The sequence below is a fragment of the Colobus angolensis genome, unplaced genomic scaffold, assembly GCF_000951035.1.
Source record: "Colobus angolensis palliatus isolate OR3802 unplaced genomic scaffold, Cang.pa_1.0 Scaffold329, whole genome shotgun sequence".
Taxonomy (NCBI): Eukaryota; Metazoa; Chordata; class Mammalia; order Primates; family Cercopithecidae; genus Colobus; species Colobus angolensis.
Window position 1 is genome coordinate 15,812 of NW_012116588.1, and position 18,260 is coordinate 34,071.

The window sequence follows — 18,260 nt, forward strand, 5'->3', positions numbered from 1 at the left end:
GCATAGATTTGCCCACCATGGAACAACTATGAATTTTTTCTGAAAGAATGGTGGTGTTATAGTTGTGGAATGCTACAGTCATATTACATTCAGGGAGTGGCAGCTCATGCTGCATTTCAGATGTAATTTCATTCCTTCCTATAGGCTGGTGAGGCCGGAAGACTTTGGGGTTACATCATTGTGTATTTTGTTGGCATAGGAGAAGGTAATATTTGTGATTCTTGGGGTTTCAGCATGAAACTGAGAAAGGGAAGCTCAGTGAAGAGGAGAACAGTGGTAGAGCAGACACATTATTTTTTGAAATTGAACCAGCCTGAAATAAGTAAAGATTTCTGGGCCACCAATGACTGTCCATGGCACAGATCCAAGCATACCAGTCAGAAAGCAGTCACTTCCCAGCGAGCATCATGTAGCTTTTAGACTCCAGGGACACCACAAGCCTCTGTCAGGTGAGAGGTGCAATTCACACAACCCAGCACAGAGGCCCCCTCTTTATTTCTCAAAGTTTTGGGAGAACCCAGGACCCATAGCCTTTATTTTAGGGACTGTTTAATTGGCTTGGCAGAGAAAGAGACTGTGGAATTGACCCAGGTCTTTGAGCTCTCAGCATCAGCCAAGATCCTGTAACATAGGCAGGTTTAGCCCTTTTGTTCCTATTTCTATATTTAATATAAATTTATGTTAAATTTTTGCAAAAATTTAACTTTTGGCTAAAGTCAGCTTTTGGCCACAGCTGTTGATCAGCAGGGAAACAGAAGGAGAAGAGGGATTTTCACACTTAGCAAGCAACTCATGTGTGCCACTTGCACAGAAGCAAGGTTATAGTGAGCTATCCAATTCCCATGAGAGAAACAAGGGAGCTGGAACTCAGAGAACAAAGTGATTTGCTGACAGTCAAGGCTGGTGAGTGGTGGTGCTGGGATTGGAGCCAGGCTAACTTGGCCCTAGGGTCCATATTGAACAGAAACCTTCTCTATGATTCCTCAGCAGACACACATAGCCGTGCCGTTTCAGGTCCACTCTCAGGTCGCTTCTGCTAGGGCCTTATGTGCCTGAGGGCAAAAACTCATAAACAGTTGAGAACCCACGTGGTGTTGTAGTCCAGCATGAACATTTCAAACTCTAACCGCTCCTGCATCTGCAAAATGGCATTTTCCCTGCTGGATGTCTAGGGTAGGGTAGCATCCTGCCCTGTAGGGTTCATAGCTGGGGCCCCTGTCACCAGGGAAATGGTGCTGGTTCTCACCCAGAAATAGATAAAGAGGAAGTGTCTCTGCTGAATAAGAATGGATATGCAAGCCTATCCCGACTCCCTGCTCCCTGAATGAAGCAGGGCCTCCTGGCATCACTTGATGTTTGTGAAGCTATCCCAGGTTGCACTGGCAGCAGCCAATACCAGGGTTTTCCAGAAGCTGAAGTCCAACACATGGTTAATGTCATTGCCTTTTCTTCCCTTCCTCGGGATCAGAGGAATAAACATCTCTTACTTAGAACTGTTCCAAACAGACTTAGAGTGGCAGAGGAGTCACTTAACCTATCAAAGGCTATTTTGAGCAAAAGCCACCTTGTGTCACTGAAGCTGTAGAACTGAGTCACAGAAGGAAACTGTTAAAGTTGCAGGGTCAAGAACTAGGTACCTATGTTGTCCTGACAGCACAGAAGCACAGCCTGAGTCTCTTCTTTGGCTGAGCCAAGGGTGTGCCAGAGAGGCCTGAGAGAAAAAGGAGTGGCCCTAGTGGCCAGTGCCCTTTCGGTTCAGAAGGAACGTCTCCTCTTGTTTAAGTGACTTGGCTGAACTTGCTACTTCTGCTTTGAGAGTCAAATATCAGGATCAAGACTTTAATTATCCCCAATTTACAGATGATGAGACCATACTGGGCAGGAAAGTAAGTCACTCCAGGAGAGCAACTTAGGCCTGGGCACTGGCTGAGGACACGGGGTAAGGACAATTTGGGATGTAGCTTGTTAAGGGGCTTCCCAAGAGTTCTTGTGACCCAGGTGTTGAGAGGATAGAGCAGAAAAGTTGCCAGGGAGACAAGGGTAGGGTGCACGGCGAGACTGGGAGAAATTAAAGGGAACTCACAACAGAGCCTTGGGACACTGGGAGGAGGGTGGACCACTCTGTTTTGTGCTACAGGAGAAGAGAGCAAGAAAAGGAATCGGTGTTAAATCCCGACAGCCTGCAGGAGAAGCAAATGCCCTTCATTTTGTTCATCCGCAGTGCGACTGGCATCCCTGTAGCTTTGGGAAACCAGGCTAGTGTGGATGCCAGCTCACTCCAGTGGGCCTGACTGGGAGACCATGGGCTGCGGTTCTGGTCTAGGGCTCCTAGGCTTGATGGGAGGAGAGTTCAGCCCCAGGTTTCCTGTACTTCAGCTCATATCCAGACGATGGTAATTGTTGGAAAGAGAGACTCAAAGGAAGCTGGAACCTGAACTTTGTTGTCGTCCCATGTGGACGCCTGTGTTCACTTTCTATTCTACCTCTTGCTGTCTGTGTGTTCTTAGATAACTCACTTAAACCTTTCTGAGTCTCATTTTGTTCATTTACAAATAAAAGACACAACAGTTATGTCAGATACTGTCCTGAGGATGAAATGGGAGAAGGAGGAGCCTCTTCTGCATTCCCCTGGCTTCCAGTGGGTGGAGGCCAGAGAAGCTGCTAAACATCCTGCCAGGCTCAGGACAGCCCCATCACAAAAAATTGTCTGGCCCCTGATGTCAGTAATGCAGTACTCAGGAGCCCTGGTGTGGGGAAAAGAGAGGAAACTCAGAAGCTTGGCACATCTCAATTCAAACCCTGGTTTTAACACCACCAGCAGGCCTTGGTCAGGGAATAGTATCTAGCTAAAATTCATTGACTTCATTTTGTTTTCATTGAATTTATATTTTGCTGACTTTCCATTTGTGAGAGTGATAGAAGTTTCCTTTAAACATGAATTTGTAAATATGAACAAGTAGGCCATTCACAGAAATATATAAAATATGTCATGGGAAAGGTGGGACTCTCATATGGCAATAATTATGACAGAGGCCAGCAAATGACCTGAGTGACCTGGAGTGACCTGAGCACTGACTTCCAATCGCCGTCCGTAGGACGTCCTGCATCCCCCCGACCCTTTCCTGGGTCCTCCTCTGCCCTAAAACCCTCTAGACCATCCAGACCTCAGGCCACCCACCTCTCTGTTGCCAGAGCAGTCTCCATTTTGGAAGGTGCTGGTCACCACCAACAGCAGCTGCTCCTCCTCCAGGCAGCTCAGCTTATACTTGTCCATACAGAGAACCTGGATGGCACTGAGGTGGACATAAGCCCTCAGCTCCCAGTAGAAACTCTGGGCTTCCTCCCACACCTTCCCCCAGCCGGGACTCCTGGGCTTATCTGTCTCTCCCAGTGCCCAGCACAGGCGTGGCACAGAAGAAGTGAATGGACCGATTTGAACACATCATCCTGGATTCTCCTTCCCCGCTCAAGCCGTGCAGCTAACCCATCGGCCAGTCCTGGAGGCTCTGCCTCCAAAATACTGCCTATCCCATGTACAAACACCTCCTGCCACATCCACTGCTACTTGCAATTCTGTGTGTGGAAATATTTCCACAAAATTGGAATGAGCAGGTCACAGCTGCGCCTGGAGGGAATGGCCGGGGAAACGTGCCCTCGCCTTGTTATTCTATCCAGGCCCACCCAGCTGAGGATGGGGGACCTGCCACCACTCTCCTGGCAGTTCCGGACTCCTGGGAGCCAGCAGGTGAGGACCCAAGAGTGTTTTCAGCAACTCCCAACAGTCACTCCCATCTTGGCCTAGGCCTCTACATGGCACAGATCACAGCTCATTCCAACCCGGCATTACACTAGTCTGTGCCCTGTCCTCAGGGTCACATCCATCTCCCAGAAACTGTGCAACCCTAGAAAACCCATGAACCTGTCTAACAGTCAGGTTCCTCCTCTGTGCATTAACAATGACATTGACGCCTGCTTTGCAGGGCACTGGGAGGATAGAGGGAGGTGTATGCTGGAGAGTTCCCCAAGGGCAAGGCCTAGCTCTGCGTCACTCACTGTCATATCCTGAGAACCTGGGGCTGGCCCGACACGTGGCCACCATTCCCTAAGAGTTGGATTTGATCCGTCAGTGCTGAAGGCAGGGGATAGAGCTTAGACAGGCCCCCTGTGTCCTGTCTTCTTTATCTGCAGCTTCCTCATCCTCGCCCCTTTCACATGCACCCTGCAGAGCAGGTGTTCACTGAGCTTCCACAAAATTCACTAGAGCAGCTGATGGGTACTGAGGCCTGGATTCACTGTCAAAGTGTTTCTCAAAGTGTGCTCTCCAGAACACCATGGAAAACTCCTTTACAGTATAAATTTGAAAACCCCTGCCCACAGGTCTACCCTTGTGTACGAGCAATCAGCTCTACCATTCAGCCCAGGTGTGTGTTTGCTGGACCATTGGAGGAAGCTGAGGAGACATGAGCCAAAGGCAGAGGGTGAGTCCGAAGTGGGATCTTGGGACAGGTATGAAAAGTTAGGCAAAAATGGGATCATTCTAGCCTTAGTAACCTTAGATAATAGTTCACATTATTATTTAGTTAATAGGGTTGTACCCACGTTAAATTTCTTATTTTTTTTTAAGAGGGGAAGTCTCACTCTGTCAACCAGGCTGGAGTGCAGTGGTGCAATCATGGCTCACTGCTTCCTGGAACTCATGGGCTCCAGCAATCCTGCCTCAGCCTCCCGACTAGATGGGACCACAGGCACACGCCACCATGCCTGGATAATTGCTTTGACTTTTCTCTAGAGACAGGGTCCACCTGTGTTTCCCAGGCTGGTCCCAGACTTCTAGACTCAAGTGAACCTGAACGTCCTGCCTCGACCTCTCAAATTGCTGGGATTACAGGTGTGAGCCACCACACCCAGTCTAAATTTCTTATGTGCCATGATACTGCAAAACGTCATTATTAGGGGCAGCTGGATGTAAGGTGTAGGAGGACACTGTAGTCGCCTTTTCAATCTTTTATATCTAAAATAATTTCAACAGAAAACATTTATTTTAAAACATGAAGGGGGTTAACCGTCTATGAGTTGAAAGTACAAAGGCAGGCTCATGGTGTCGTCAGAATTCAGAAAGCTGGTCACACGGCTGGGGGTGCTGGGAGGGGCTGGACATGGTTGACTTTGTGATCTGGGGGCTGGTGTGTTCCATCTGTGAATGTCTTTCCAGCTGCACACTTTCTTAATAAATTTTCATACGTTTAACAAAAAATAACACGAGGATGTGAAGTTTGCTTGGGTTGTTAAGCCTCGGGAAGTTATCCAGCCATGAGCCCTGCCCCAGATGCTTCTAGAGGCCTGGAGGGAACTGAGAATTTTCCAAGTAGAGGTGGCAGAGGCAAGGCCCTGAGGTGGGAGGGCACTGCTGCTCCTCCCTAGCTGTGAAGGGGGTGTCCTATGGAATCAGTGCTGGGTGCAGTGCAGGGCTGGAAGTCCATGTCCACACTGTGGCTCAGTGCAGCGAAAGCCAATCTCACCCCCTCGGCAGGGTGTTCCGCCTGCCAGCAGGTGGCCAGCTGGTCTTCCTGCGATATGGTGCCATTGTAGAAATTGGGTGCAAGTCTCTTGTCCATAGACGGGATGCCCTGTTGTAGTGGGATATCTCCTGGCCTCCCTCAGTCCTGATGGGCCTGGGCAGGGCCTGGTGTCAGGGTCCCCATGGGCTTCTAGAGCTGGCCCTGTCCCACAGTCTCGGGGCCATCCAGGATACATTCAAAAGGGACATAGACCCAGCAGCTCTGTTCTAAATCATAGTGGGGGAACCAAGGGCCCCCTACATCCAGGTCCGTCGGGAGCTGGGGCATCGAGTTCCACTCCAGGAATCTCCAGGAACCCTGAGGTCTTCCCTGAGCCGGGGCCGGGCTGGGCACACCCTGAGTGCCCACAGGGTAGGTGTCTTCCTGGACAGCCCCACAAGGAGAGGATGTGGAAGAACAAGGTGCCCATGGTGGGGAAACCGACCAAATGGTCCGCTGGAACTGGGCTGCTGGACTTGGAGGGGCCTGCCTGTCCGCCTTGCAGAGGGTCGTCCTGCCACGTGAAGCCCGCACAGGCCTAGGTGCCGAGGACCCTTGCGCGGGTTTGGCTGAAAGGAAAACAGTCGTGGTCAGCGTCTCTAATGAGCCCATACAGGCCTTTCCGGCTGGGCCCCACCTGCCTGGGTCTCTGGAGTCCTCAGGGTCTCTGTGGGGCCTCCGGGGCCTGACACTGAGGACACGCCTGTAGTCTGCTGATCCCAGGGGAGGGGTGTGCGCCACCTGGCATGGGGAAGCTGTTGGGGGATGGCAGGTGGCTCCTGGGACTGCCCTCAGGGTTCGGACTGGCTGGGGGATTCCTACCACACACCCTCGTCCCAGGGCTGTTGGGCCAGGGATATAGACCCCAGTAAGAACTCAGGTGGAAGGGGACTTGGATGTCACCCAGCCCTTTGTCACCTCACATGGGGACCCATCTCCACAGTGGGTGATTGGACGTGGACGTGGGTCACCCTCTGCCCTCCTGGGCTGCCCAGTCCATGCCAGGACTGATCGTTCCCACATCTGTCTGAATTCTTGGCTCTGGCTCTCACCCGGGGTCCCACTTGTGCCCTCTCCCTGAATGCTCTCGGGTCAGGGACACCCAATTCCCTTGTCTCCCTGGCTCAAGGCTGGTTGTCCTGGCAACCTTGGAGGAGCGAGCAGCAGTGAGGGCCCTCTGCTGCTCTCTGAGGCTGTGGGTGCTTGCAGGGAGGGGCGGGGTTTCCCACAAATGGGTCTGGCTTCTTTAGTGCCCTTGACGGCCTTGTGATGGGGAGACAGAGACACTGTGGAATGTGGGAGGGGGCTTGTTGGAGGGTCATGCCCACATCCACCTCCTGCATGCACAACACATCCAGTACACAGGCACTGAGCGCCTGCCCTGAGGACCGGTGGGCCTCCTGTATTTTCTTAGAGTCCAGGAGGAGGAGGAAGAAAAGGTGAAGAGGAAGGCCCAGGTAGTAGGTTTGTGGGTCCCGGGCACTTCCACACTATTGACTGCCCCAGTGGGTGACATGGGAGGGGACATGGCACTAGAGCCCACCTGGGGGTGGCAGGTCCCCTTGCTTCCTTGTTAGTTTCTTCATAGAGGCCCTAAGATGCTTGAGCACAGAGTCATCATCCAACTCCCAGGTATGGAAGAACTGGTTCCAAAACTGTGCCCACAGGCCAGACCTGGACGTCTTCATGAGGTGCTCTAGGGACAGGGTGGACATCAGGCCAGGAGAGTTTCCTGGGAGGGGCACAGCTGATACCCCATGGCCACTTCAGTCTCCCACTAGGCGATGCGGGAAACTTTTGTGGTCACCCCAAGGGTTCAGATGTGCACAGGAGACTGTGGCCGGGGGAAGTGGGTAGGGAAGTGCTCACAACTCTCCTGACTTTCATCTGGGTCATGTGGGGGACGGGTTCGGTGTCACTGTGCCTTGCCCACCCCACCTGGCCAGACCTCCCTCTGGGCCAGAACAGAGGATCATGAGGACAGTGTGAGGAAGCTGCCCTCAGGTAAGTCGGGGTCTGACCCCAGGGCTCCCCAGGCCCCACTGGGCACATGGAGACTTACTCCTCTGAACTTTAAAGGCAATGCTTGTCATTGGCATCAACACCTGTTCTCCTTCCAGCAAATACACGTCCCACAGGCGCAGGATGAGCCCAAGAGAGATCTGTGGGGATAGCAGGTGTGGGAGACTGTAGCCCTTCCAGGCTGGGGCTGGTGGCTCGAGCTGAGCCCACTGGGGCTTCAGTCCCCAGAGTCAGTGACCTTCCCCATGAGGGTTTCCTGAGCCCTCCAGGACGCTGGGTCAGACAAGGTCTTGCAGCTCCTCATGGGGGGCACTCATTGGAGTGGGGATGTGGCTCCTGGAGAGAGGGGCTTGCCCAGGGCTTGAGGCTTCCCTGATCCCTCCCAAGTTGGGTCCTGGCCCAGTCTGCCTATAAGGCTGGTTCTGAGCCCCAGTCATTGCCCTGGGATGACCCCTCTTGGGCAGAGGGTTTTGTTTGGGTGTCCTGTGGGGACCCCCCTGTGGGCGGAGCCTCCTGTGGGCTGTGGGTGAGCCAGACCCCTGGGCTGGGGAAGCAGGGCACTGCAGGGCAAGGAGGGTCCCTGAGCCAGGATCTCCCTATGCCTTCTTACCCCGTCATTCAACATCTGGAGAAGCCAGCCTAACGAGGAACCCTGCGCGCAAAGACCTTCCTTGTCCTGATGGGAGGAACAGAGGTGCTCAGGGCCCCCTCGGCTGCCCTAAAAACGTCCCTCTTCTAGGGCCTCTGAAGACCCTTCCCCTAGTGCAGAACACTGGGTGGTGTCCAGGGCTCCCCACAACATGGTCCTCTTCCCACACTCCCGGTGGACACACTGCCCTTTGCCCTGCTCTGCGGGAGCTGGGCCGCCATCCCTGTGCCTCTGTCTCCTCCAGGGCAGGAAAGGAAACCAACTCTCCACACATGGAGAACCCGACGTCCCAGGTCAGGCCCTGGCTGGACTCAGCCAGTCACCAGCCCCACCAGGGGCTCCAGTCCCCGTTCCTCCAGCCCCAGGGGAGGCAGAGTCTCTGGGGAAGAGCCCAAGCTTGCTCACCAGATGCCATAAACTCACCGGATGCCACCTGGTCTTGGGTTGTGACGTGGGTACCACATGCTCCTGATGGTCTTGGAGGCCCTGGACTGTCCCACCATTTGGGCTGTGGAATCCTGAGAAGCCCCCAGCCCATCAAGAAATCAGAGCCTTCCCCCAAGATGTGGAGCCACCAGCAGGAAGAGCTGGGCAGCTGGAGAGGACCCGAAACCTGAAAGCCTTTCACCCTCCCACCTGATGACCCCACCATGCAGCCTTTGCCCTGGGGACGGGGGTCAGGAACATCCCCTGGAGCCTGGCTGGAGGTTCCCCTGGAGGCCTCCTGGACCAGGGTGCAAAAAGGGCAAGCCTGACTTGAGGCCACCACATGGCGGCCAGAACAGGGTGGGTGCTGGGCTTCCTGGTCGTCTCCTGGAAGTGGGGTCGGGCCAGGGGACACGGGATGGGGAGATGCTGCCACCTGGGCTTGGTGGGCCCATTCATGGGCACCAAGGGCAGCAGGACCCTGGGCAGCTGGAGGGCAGGAGGACTCTCAGGGAGGGGAGAGTCAGCTACACAATCAGAGCCAGAGGGCGTGGCAGCAGGACACAGAGGGTGGCCACGGGGAGGATGAGATGCCCTCCGCTGATGGGGATGAAAGTCGTCTGACTTGGGCTTTGGGGGTCACCTATGGACCCCTGTAGGACCCTCAGCAGAGACATCCTAAAGACTCCCAAGGAGCTGGCTACACAATGAAGGTGCCTTGACTGAAAGCCAAGATCACCTGGCCAGGGTGGCCGTCCCTGGATCTGGCTGCATGAGGTTCCTTGGGCAGCTGTTCACTTACCCTGCAGGGAGTGCCTCTCCCTGGCCAGCAGCTGCACCAGTGCCCAGAATGCATCCTCCTCAGGCAGATAAAGGAGGAACAAGGCCGCGATGTGGCTCAGGTCCCTGCAGTAGCCCACCTCCTGCAAGAGCCAGAGTCACCGTGAAAGGACATCACCTGGGAGGACGGAGGTCAACTGGGAGGACTCATGTCATTGGAGAGGGCAGAGGTGACCGGGGAGGCTTCCTCTGAAGAATAGCCTTCCTCAGGGTGCAAATTCATTTCATGACAAGAGCCAAGTCCATCAGGCACTTCAGCACCTTGTCCAAAATGTCTCCTGATGGCACCATCCCATGTGCGACCCTGCCAAGCTCCTGGGGTTTGGGGCAGCCCCAGGAGGAGGGCATCATTTCTTGTCCTGAGAAGTCGTGGTCAGACCCAGGTGACACCAGGAGTCCAGGCCCCGACTCCTTTGTGTCTCAGCTTGACCCCTTGAGGCCACCCCCTTGCTTGGAGGTTTATGCCAGCAGTGAGCTGGAGTCCTACCTCCTATATCCTGGTGGCTCACAAATACTAACTTTAAAAGAAGCGACGGCACCCCACCAGACACCCACTCCTGTGAATAGGGAAATACTGCCCGGGAACGTCACTGCCGGGAATACTCACGGGGTTATACTCCGAATATGCCAAGAGGATGTAGAATAGTTCCCGCTGCCTAGGAGACAGAGAAAGGGGGCTTTTGTTTGTTTTGTGCAGATGTTGTTAGTTTCAGTTTGTCTACAAAGCCTAACAACAAATCCCATTTCAGGTTCAGATGATTCACCAGATAAGCAGTGAGCTCTTCAGGGTCTTTGACTGTTGAGGAAATATTTCAGTAAAATCCACATCTGTGACATGCAGATAGCCCAGTTGTACAGTGACTTGCCTGATCCTTTTCACTCTGAATGAGTTTTTTTTTTTCAATTTGCACACACGCCAGCTCAGTCTTTGGATGTACAGTTCCTCCACGGTTCTAAACCAATGGGCAGAGTTTCCCTGCCACTGCTCTAGCCCCTCCTGAAACGACTCCTTCATCTTCCAAGTCCCCAGGGTGGCCCCTATGCACCCGGCCTCTCCCTGATCCCTCAGCCCCTGGCCACCCTGACTGCTTCTCAGTCCCTATGGTTTAGCCTTTTCCAGAATGGCCTAGGCATGGGAATCCTACTGTGGTAGCTTATTGGGTCTGGCTTCTTTCCCTCAGCAAAATGTATCTAGGATCCACCCACGTTCGTGCGGGCATCACTGGCTTGTTCTCTTTTCTCACTGGGTCTTCCGTTTGAAGGGAGGACCAGCCTTGCTCTCCCCATTCCCGTGTTGAAGACTGTCCCCAAAGGCTTCTTGTGTGAGTGATGATGAATCCAGCAGTGGACGTGGCATGCAGGTTTCATGTGGACATGAGTTTTCAAATCAGTGGGTTCAATAATTGTGATACTTTGGGGACACGTGGTTCAAGTCCATAGAGCTTTGTGAGTCACTGCCCAACTGGCTGCCAAAGTGGCTGTGCCATGTCACGTTCCCACCAGACCAGGATGACAGTTTCCAGGACCCCTAAATGCCCCAGCATTTGGTGATGTCAGTGTTACCTGGAGAGGCTCATGGGCCCTCCTTCCTGTCACCCTCCCATGGGTCCTACCATGGGTGCCTGTGGGTCAGGGAGAACACCTTTCACCATTGTGCATGATTTTGTTTGCTGACTTCTGTCTCCTCAGGGTCCTCCTCGTTTCTGGCCCCACATGTTCCAGTCTGGCCCAGGGCTTGGAACCAGGTGCTCAGTTCATGGTGCCGGCTGCTCCCTGGGTCAGGGGAGGTCTTGGCAGCTCTGTCTTCCCTCCTAGGTGACCCTGGCCTCTGCTCCATGGAAGCCCCCATCCCTTTCGTTCACTCCATCTCCACTGAGACCCTGTGGCTCCCATAGGCTTACTTGGCTCCATATCGATCCCTGAAGAAGATGTGAGTCCTTAGTGTCCTACTCACGTCCAGGTCGATCTGGTGGATGTGTTCAGATGACCTCTTGCCCTTCTCCTTCATGACCTGTATCGCAGAGCCAAGAGGAGGAAGCAGCCTCAGAACAGATGGAAGACTCCCTGCCCCAAATGGCAGTCAGCCCACAGTCAGCACTCCGGGAAGGAAGGAAAGCAGGAAGGTTTCCTTCTGCACAAAGCTGCTTTTTGGCTTGTTACCGAAGCCGGGGAGGGTCACCAGGGCTGAGTTTGTCTGTGGTGACTATGTCACCGTCTGTGCCCAGGATGTGCATCTGACCATCCCACCCACCCCCCAGGCTGGGCTTGATGCTCCCTCCAGCTGGAGACCTGGGCCCCTGCCACGGCCTGTCCTGTTTGTTGTGCTCTGGCTGAGCATACCTTGTATGTTCTGGGATTTTTCGACTTGACTTCCTGTATATTCAGGAGGACTGCCCACACTTGGCCCCTGATGTTCATGGGAATGCCCTTATATACTCGATCTATCAGCTGTGGGCAGAAAACAACCTGGTGTCACAGGCCACGGGGCAACCCCAGTGAGGACTAGAGCCCGAGGATTCTGGAAATGGTTGGTTTTGGCGCCGTGATTCCTCGTTAGAGGTGACATTAAGCTGGGACAGGGTCTCCCTTCCCAGGATTGAAAGAGTGGATGGGCACTCAGAGTTGGGACTCTGATCTGAACCTTTTCCTTCCTTTGAGTCACCGGGGCATCCCTAGCCTTGAGCTCCAGGTGGGTCCCAGACCTAGATTCAGATCCCCTCCCAGCAAGGTGATGCTTGCACAAATAGACAGGCAAACCACCGACCAGGCCTGCAGTCCTCTGGGTGAGGACAGTGTGCCACCCGCCCTCTGAGAGGCTGATGGCGCCAGGCCACAGCCATGGGTGTCTGTCCCCTGTCTCTGCAGAAAGTGGTTCCGGGGGCCTCTCCCTCCACACATTACTTTTTTACTGTTCTTGTATGTCTCCCATTGTCCCAGCATTTCCATCCATTTGCTCTTTCGTGTTATCTCCCGCCGCATTTGCTGTCAAATGAGGAATGTTGGCGTTAGGGGAGCTGCCAGGCTTCCCAGAGCCGCCCGTGGATGCTGGGTCTTGGGCTGTGGAGCCCCGGTGGACCCAGCTGGAGGGAACCAGGGAAGGGCAGACCCTAAGGGTTGAGAGCCTTTGAGCAAATGAGCACCAATGGGCTGGCTTTGGGACCCCGGGACGTGCCATTCTGAGGCCACAGACACACCAGTCTTAGGTCAGGTCCCAGCCTCTAGGTGGGGTCCTGACACAGGTGGGCAGCCACCCTCAAGCCACAACTGTGGTTCTCACTTTGGAATCTTATCAAGCTGCCAAAGTTACAGCAGCCTGGGGTCAGGTCTAGCAGGGAGTGCTGCCCCTCCCAGGGATATCGTGTTGCCCTCAGCAGCCACCGCCCAGGCCAGCTGCCTCCTGTGCCTCACCGACCACCTGCCCAGTCCCCACATCCCTGGTTCAGCCCCCTCCCCATGCATCAGGCTCTTACCTTCGCCTCCCGAGCAGTGGCAGGAGGCAGCTCTGTCTCACTGTAAGACAACCCAGGCAGAAATGAGGACCTGCACAGGGCCTGGAGCTCCCCAAAACTGGGACCCAACCCCCAGAAAGGACAGGCTCTGTCCCCATCTAGCTCAGTGCTCAGTCCAGGAAAAGACACAGGGTAGGGAGGACAAGGGCCTTCCTGTGGGGCTGACTCCCAGGAGGGGGAGGACCTGGGAGAAGGAGTGTGGGGCCAGCCTGGCTGGGGTTACTGGAGCCCCTGGCGTGGGGGGCGGTCAGGCTGCACCACAGGGCTGCCTGTCCTAGACTGGAGGTGGTGCTTTCTGCTGGAGCTGAGAAAGGTCAGGCCTGAGATGGGATGGGGGATGCCCAGGGTGGGCGACTGGGCCCTGACAGGAGTCCCTCAGGGAGTGACCACATCTCCCCGCCAGGGTCAAGGCAGCCTGCTCTGAGACCTGCCCGGTGTACTCCTAGTGTACCAGGGGCCCATCCCACTTGACAGCCCCAAGGCCCTTGCAGGTTCTGACTCCCAGCTTCCACCTGCCTCTCCCTGCACCTGACCCACACACCCTGCATTTCAGAAGTGGCACGGCTCATCAGCTCCCACCCTACCTCCCCCGGGATCCTCTGGCTCTCCATCCTATGATCCCTAAGGGATGGTCTCCTGGCTGGGCTCCTCTTACCTGGCCCCAGATCCCTTCCCAGCACCAGACCCAGGGTCTTTAGCCACAAGCCCTGCTACCTCCCTGGCCTTAACATGAGATGCCCAGAACGGGGCCCTGCCCGTCTTCTCCCCCATTCCCCTAGGGCCACAGCCCCCACTGTCTCCATGCCTTTCCATCTTCCCGATGGGGGCAGTGAGGGCTGTCACTCTAGGGAAATGAGGGAGGACAGGGGCAGGTGGGCCCTCAGAGACCTGCTGGACAACAGCCCTGAGGCTGGGCCAGGCGTCCCCTCACCCTGTAGCCACAACACTTGGATCTCACTGGGGTTGTCTCCAAGTAGACAGGGCCAGACCCTCAGGCTGCCCCGCTCCTCTTGTGCTGACTTGTGGACAGAACTGCTGAGAGTCCAGGGGCCTGACCTAGCCCAGTCTCCATTCCCACCCACTCCCTAGATGGGCCCCGCACCTCTGGCCTAACAGCAACCTCGGGCTGGACCTGCAGGGGAGCCAGGGAGGAGTTCTGACCCTGGAAAGGAGGTTGGCCTGACCCGGCGAGACAGTCCTGCCTCGGAAAGGCCTTTCTAAAAGCAAACCCATCCCTGAGCTGAGACAGGTGTTTTAGGGGTGAGGGGAGCCCAGAGGACTCACTGCAAAATTCCAAAGTGATCAATGCTGCTATAGATTCCAACAGGCTCAGGTCCCAAGTCCTCTGGCAGCCCAGCTCGGTGTCCCTGTAACCCAGAGGGAGCCTTGGTGAGGGGTCCAAGGCAAAGGGTGCAAGGGCCTGTGGGTAGTGGCCACCCATCCCCACCCTGTGCTCCTAGGGAGCCCAGGACCCTTTGACCAGGGCTCACTGGAAGAGGCCTCCCTCCAAGGAGCAGACTGACCTGTACCTTCTCATAGTTCATGATGATATTCTCTCGCTCCTGTGCTCGCAAACTATCTGCATCCTCTACGATTACCATCCTGTGAGACAAAATCATCTAAAAGTTACATTGTACTTGAGAGCTTCGGAGAACACCTGAACTGTTCCCGCCAGGCTCCCAGATGCTGGCTGGCTGCGTAACCCCCATTCCACCACCGCCCTGGGTAAAAAGGCGCCAGACCCAGTGGCCCACACCTGCATGAGTCTCTGGAGTCTCCAGTCCCAAGCAGGGGTGGGCATCATCCCAAGGACTTGAGGACAGTGGGACCTGAACAGAGAATCCCGTCGTCCCCAGTTGCCATGAAATGGGGACACACCTGCCCCAGCAGGTTGAATGGTGTCCACCTGCCAAGGGTGAAGGGCCCATGATAAGCTATTCCAGGGATGTGGAGGGAGACTGAGGTCAGCGACCAGAGGTACAATCGGCCTCCTGAGATGCTCAGGGACCACAGAGATGCCAGTTTCCTACAGGGATCAAGATCTCTCCTGACTGCTCTGTTCTTCTCCGCTCATCACTTTGGCTCCCGTGGCCCTTCAGTCTGAACAGTGAAGCCACTTTAGGAATAATGCCAGTTGAGCAGGAGGGTGTTCGGTTTGGGGATGAAAATGATCTACTGTGCTCGTGGAAACCCTCACTCGGGGAGGGACTGTGGACTGCACCATTCTGAGCTGTCCTCACAGGAGGGGGCTTCATTTTCCTGGGTCACTGAGGAAGGACCGTGGGTCCTTGGTCCTGGAGAACACCTGGATGGACCGTCCCTCCTGGGAACACTCGGGGCAAAAGGAGGGCGAGGCCTCAAGAGGACCAGACAGAGTAAGAAATACTTGGAGAGAACCCCAGTGCCTGGACCCCTTTGAACAGAAGGGAAGATGGTCTCCCCCAGCCAGCCCACCAGGGCTCCTTCATTTTTCACAGCTGCCCAAAGGCAGAAGGTTCCCCAGGACAAGGGACCATGTGTGTTCAGGGGGCCCACAGCCACCATCAGGACCCAGCTTAGGGCACAGAGGTGTGCTGAGGACCCTCCTATCCCCCCCACCCACAGTGGATCCATCCCAGTGGCTCTGCCAGGGCCAAGCTCTGCCCCATCGGGATGGGAAAACTGGGAAGACTTGGGATCTAGGGCAGGGAGGTCACAGGGTTCAGGCCTGAATTCCAGCACAGCACACGGCAGGGCTGAGAGCAAAACCTAGGGTCCTGTCTAGATTCCCAGGCCGGTTACCGCCTCTCTGACCCCAGACGTCTCACCTGTCGAATGGGTACACTAGGGAATGGCACTCACTCTATGAAGCCACCATGAAGACGAAAGAGCCAATCGTCTACACGGGCAGTGGAGAACAGCCACCCAGTGAGTGCTCAGGGATGACCCTCCTCGGTAGCTGCCCAGAGACCAACACCACCCACACCATAGCCACTGTCCCCAAGTGAGCCTGGAGGGAAGAGAGCAGGTCGCACTCACCTGATTCTGATGAATCAGCTGGCCTGCGTTATGCCTCTCAGGTAGAAAACCTTCAAGTCCACAAAACTGTTCCCAGATACCACTGTGCGTGTGTAACTGCCGTAGAACACAGAGGCAGGCCGGACAGCGGATTGGTGCTAAGCACCGGTGGCATTCTGAGGTCATGGCACGCATCACAGTGGGGCCTTGCCCGGGTCAGCACGGCCCAGAGTCAGGGTCCTCTACTGCCTGAGGCGGCCACATGCCTGCCTGCAATGTGTTTGTGTGCATGCGTGCACACGTGTACGTGGGTAAACACGTTTGTGTACGTGTGTGTGCCTTCTCTGGCCAGGCCTGGCTGCCCCACTCATGTGTGCACCCAGTTCCTCATCACTGTCACCCCCGAGGCCCAGGACCAGTATCAGAGCATCCACGGGTGTTCTCTGACCTCAGCCTTCCTCGCCCCGGGTGGTCTGGGATACACATAAGGGTGGAGGGAAGTGACCACTACTGTTGAATCTCAGAATATAAATGCTAATACTGTTACCTAATTGTCTTTTTCGTGTCTCTAATGGTATCTCTTTTTTCATTTCTGATATTTTAACTGGGTATTTCTCTCCATGACCCTTGAATGTTCTAGGTAGAGGATCCTGTGGGGAAAGTGCCGGGCACACAGTAGGGCCTCACTCTATTCCAGACATGTTATCTAAAATCTGGTTCATCTGTCCTTCCTGCCAGGGCCTAGGGGATGCCAAATTCCAGGGTCCAGAAAGAGCTTGGGGTAAAATGAAGCTTCAAGGGGTGGACTTTGACCTGGGCTGAGTCTGCCTGTGCCATCAAAACGGAGTCTCAAGTCCTGAGACACGGCGTCCAGATGCCCCAGTGCAGGGCCCTCATGTTCGGCACCTGCTCCCCTGTACTCATTAGCAACCTCACCCACCCTACTCTCAAAGCACACTTGGCCCTCGTATCCGGGAGCTCTGTATCTGTGGATTCAGCAACAGTAGATGGAAAATATTCATAAAATAAACTGGATGGTTATGTCTCTACTGAACATGTGCAGACTTTGTTCTTGTCATCATTCCCTAAATAACACAGTATCACAACCATTTATATAGCATCTGTACTGTATTACATATCATAAATAATCTAGTAATGGTCTAATGTCTACAGGAGGATATAAATAGCTTATATGTAAATACTAGGCCATGTTATATCAGAGACTTGAGCATTCATGGATTTTGGCATCCCCGGGACAGCTCCTCAGTAGACTGAGGCAGGAAGATTGCTTGAGCCCAAGAGTTTAAGTCCAGCCTGGGCAACATGTCTCTTAAGAAAAAAAAAAAAAACTATCAAGAATATTTACTCACAAATATTCACTTTTATTCCTTTTATATACCTTTTCTTCCTTAGAGAAATAACAAAAATTCCATTCCAATGCAATGTCCCATCATAGACAAAGTCCAGATCATGTGGTGGTCTTTCTATCAGGCCTGGGTATGACTCCTTTGGAGATGTATGACTTAAAATACAAGTTATCACGCATACACACACATTATACAATAGTGAAATAAATAGTAACAGAATAACATTTAATAATCCTCTCATTTGATAGGCCAGGATTGGTGGCTTATGCCTATAATCTCGGCACTTTGGGAGGCCAAGGCAGATGGATCCCTTAAGTATGGGAAGTTGAGACCAGCCTGGGCAACATGGTGAAATCTTGTCTCTAAAAAATATTACAAAAATTATCAGGCATAGTTGTGTATGCCTGTGACTGCAGCTACTCAGGAAGCTGAGGTGGGATGGATATTGCACAATGGTACTCCAGCCTGGGCGATAGAGTGAGACCCCGCCTCAAAAAAAAAAAAAAAAAATCACCTCTCATCTGGGAAGGGGAAGAATGGGAGGCACAGAATAGTCCCTGGTCCATAGAAATTTTGAAATGCTGCTGGGCAGACACTGTGAGGCACTGTTACCCAGGGGTGGGGACTGTTTCCTGAGTGGTTCTGATTCTAGTCAGTGGTTCCCGATGGCTTTTTCCTCCATTTCACTCCAGCCTTACTGAGGTATGATTGACAAATAAAATTGTATATATTCACAGTGTACAATATGATGTTTTGATACATTTATATGCTGTGGAATGATTAAATCTAGCTAATTAACATATCTATCACCTCACATAGCTATGTTTTGTGATAAGAACAATTAATTTCTACTCTCGGGAATTTTTAAGTATACAATACATTATTATTCCTT

The 18,260-nt window shown here is 53.9% G+C and overlaps 1 protein-coding gene and 1 pseudogene across 1 annotated transcript; one reads left to right on the top strand and one right to left on the bottom strand.

Annotated features, from left to right (window-relative positions):
- Nucleotides 1-4,464, top strand: part of LOC105518768 — a 9,254-nt pseudogene extending 4,790 nt beyond the window's left edge.
- A 561-nt stretch (nt 4,465-5,025) lies between these two features.
- On the bottom strand, nt 5,026-14,605 carry LOC105518733 (TBC1 domain family member 3G-like). The gene is made up of 15 exons (XM_011951834.1): nt 14,534-14,605; nt 14,289-14,371; nt 12,966-13,005; nt 12,397-12,477; nt 11,836-11,943; nt 11,397-11,506; nt 10,103-10,151; nt 9,458-9,578; nt 8,653-8,747; nt 8,191-8,256; nt 7,621-7,720; nt 7,102-7,254; nt 5,765-6,127; nt 5,487-5,578; nt 5,026-5,437 (listed from the first exon to the last, which is right to left on the bottom strand). Exons 1-15 carry the CDS (start codon nt 14,603-14,605, stop codon nt 5,333-5,335), a joined length of 1,638 nt encoding a protein of 545 aa, XP_011807224.1. The 3' UTR covers nt 5,026-5,332.
- Between the last annotated feature and the right edge of the window lie 3,655 nt (nt 14,606-18,260).

Excerpts from the sequence above, each read along its gene's own strand:
- LOC105518733 (XM_011951834.1), bottom strand. The coding sequence starts at position 14,605 with ATGGTAATCGTAGAGGATGCAGATAGTTTGCGAGCACAGGAGCGAGAG. Across the intron at positions 12,478-12,965 it reads CCACTGCTCGGGAGGCGAAG|CAAATGCGGCGGGAGATAAC; the intron begins GTAAGAGCCTGA and ends CTCATTTGACAG. Across the intron at positions 6,128-7,101 it reads AGGGGACCTGCCACCCCCAG|CCAAACCCGCGCAAGGGTCC; the intron begins GTGGGCTCTAGT and ends TTTTCCTTTCAG.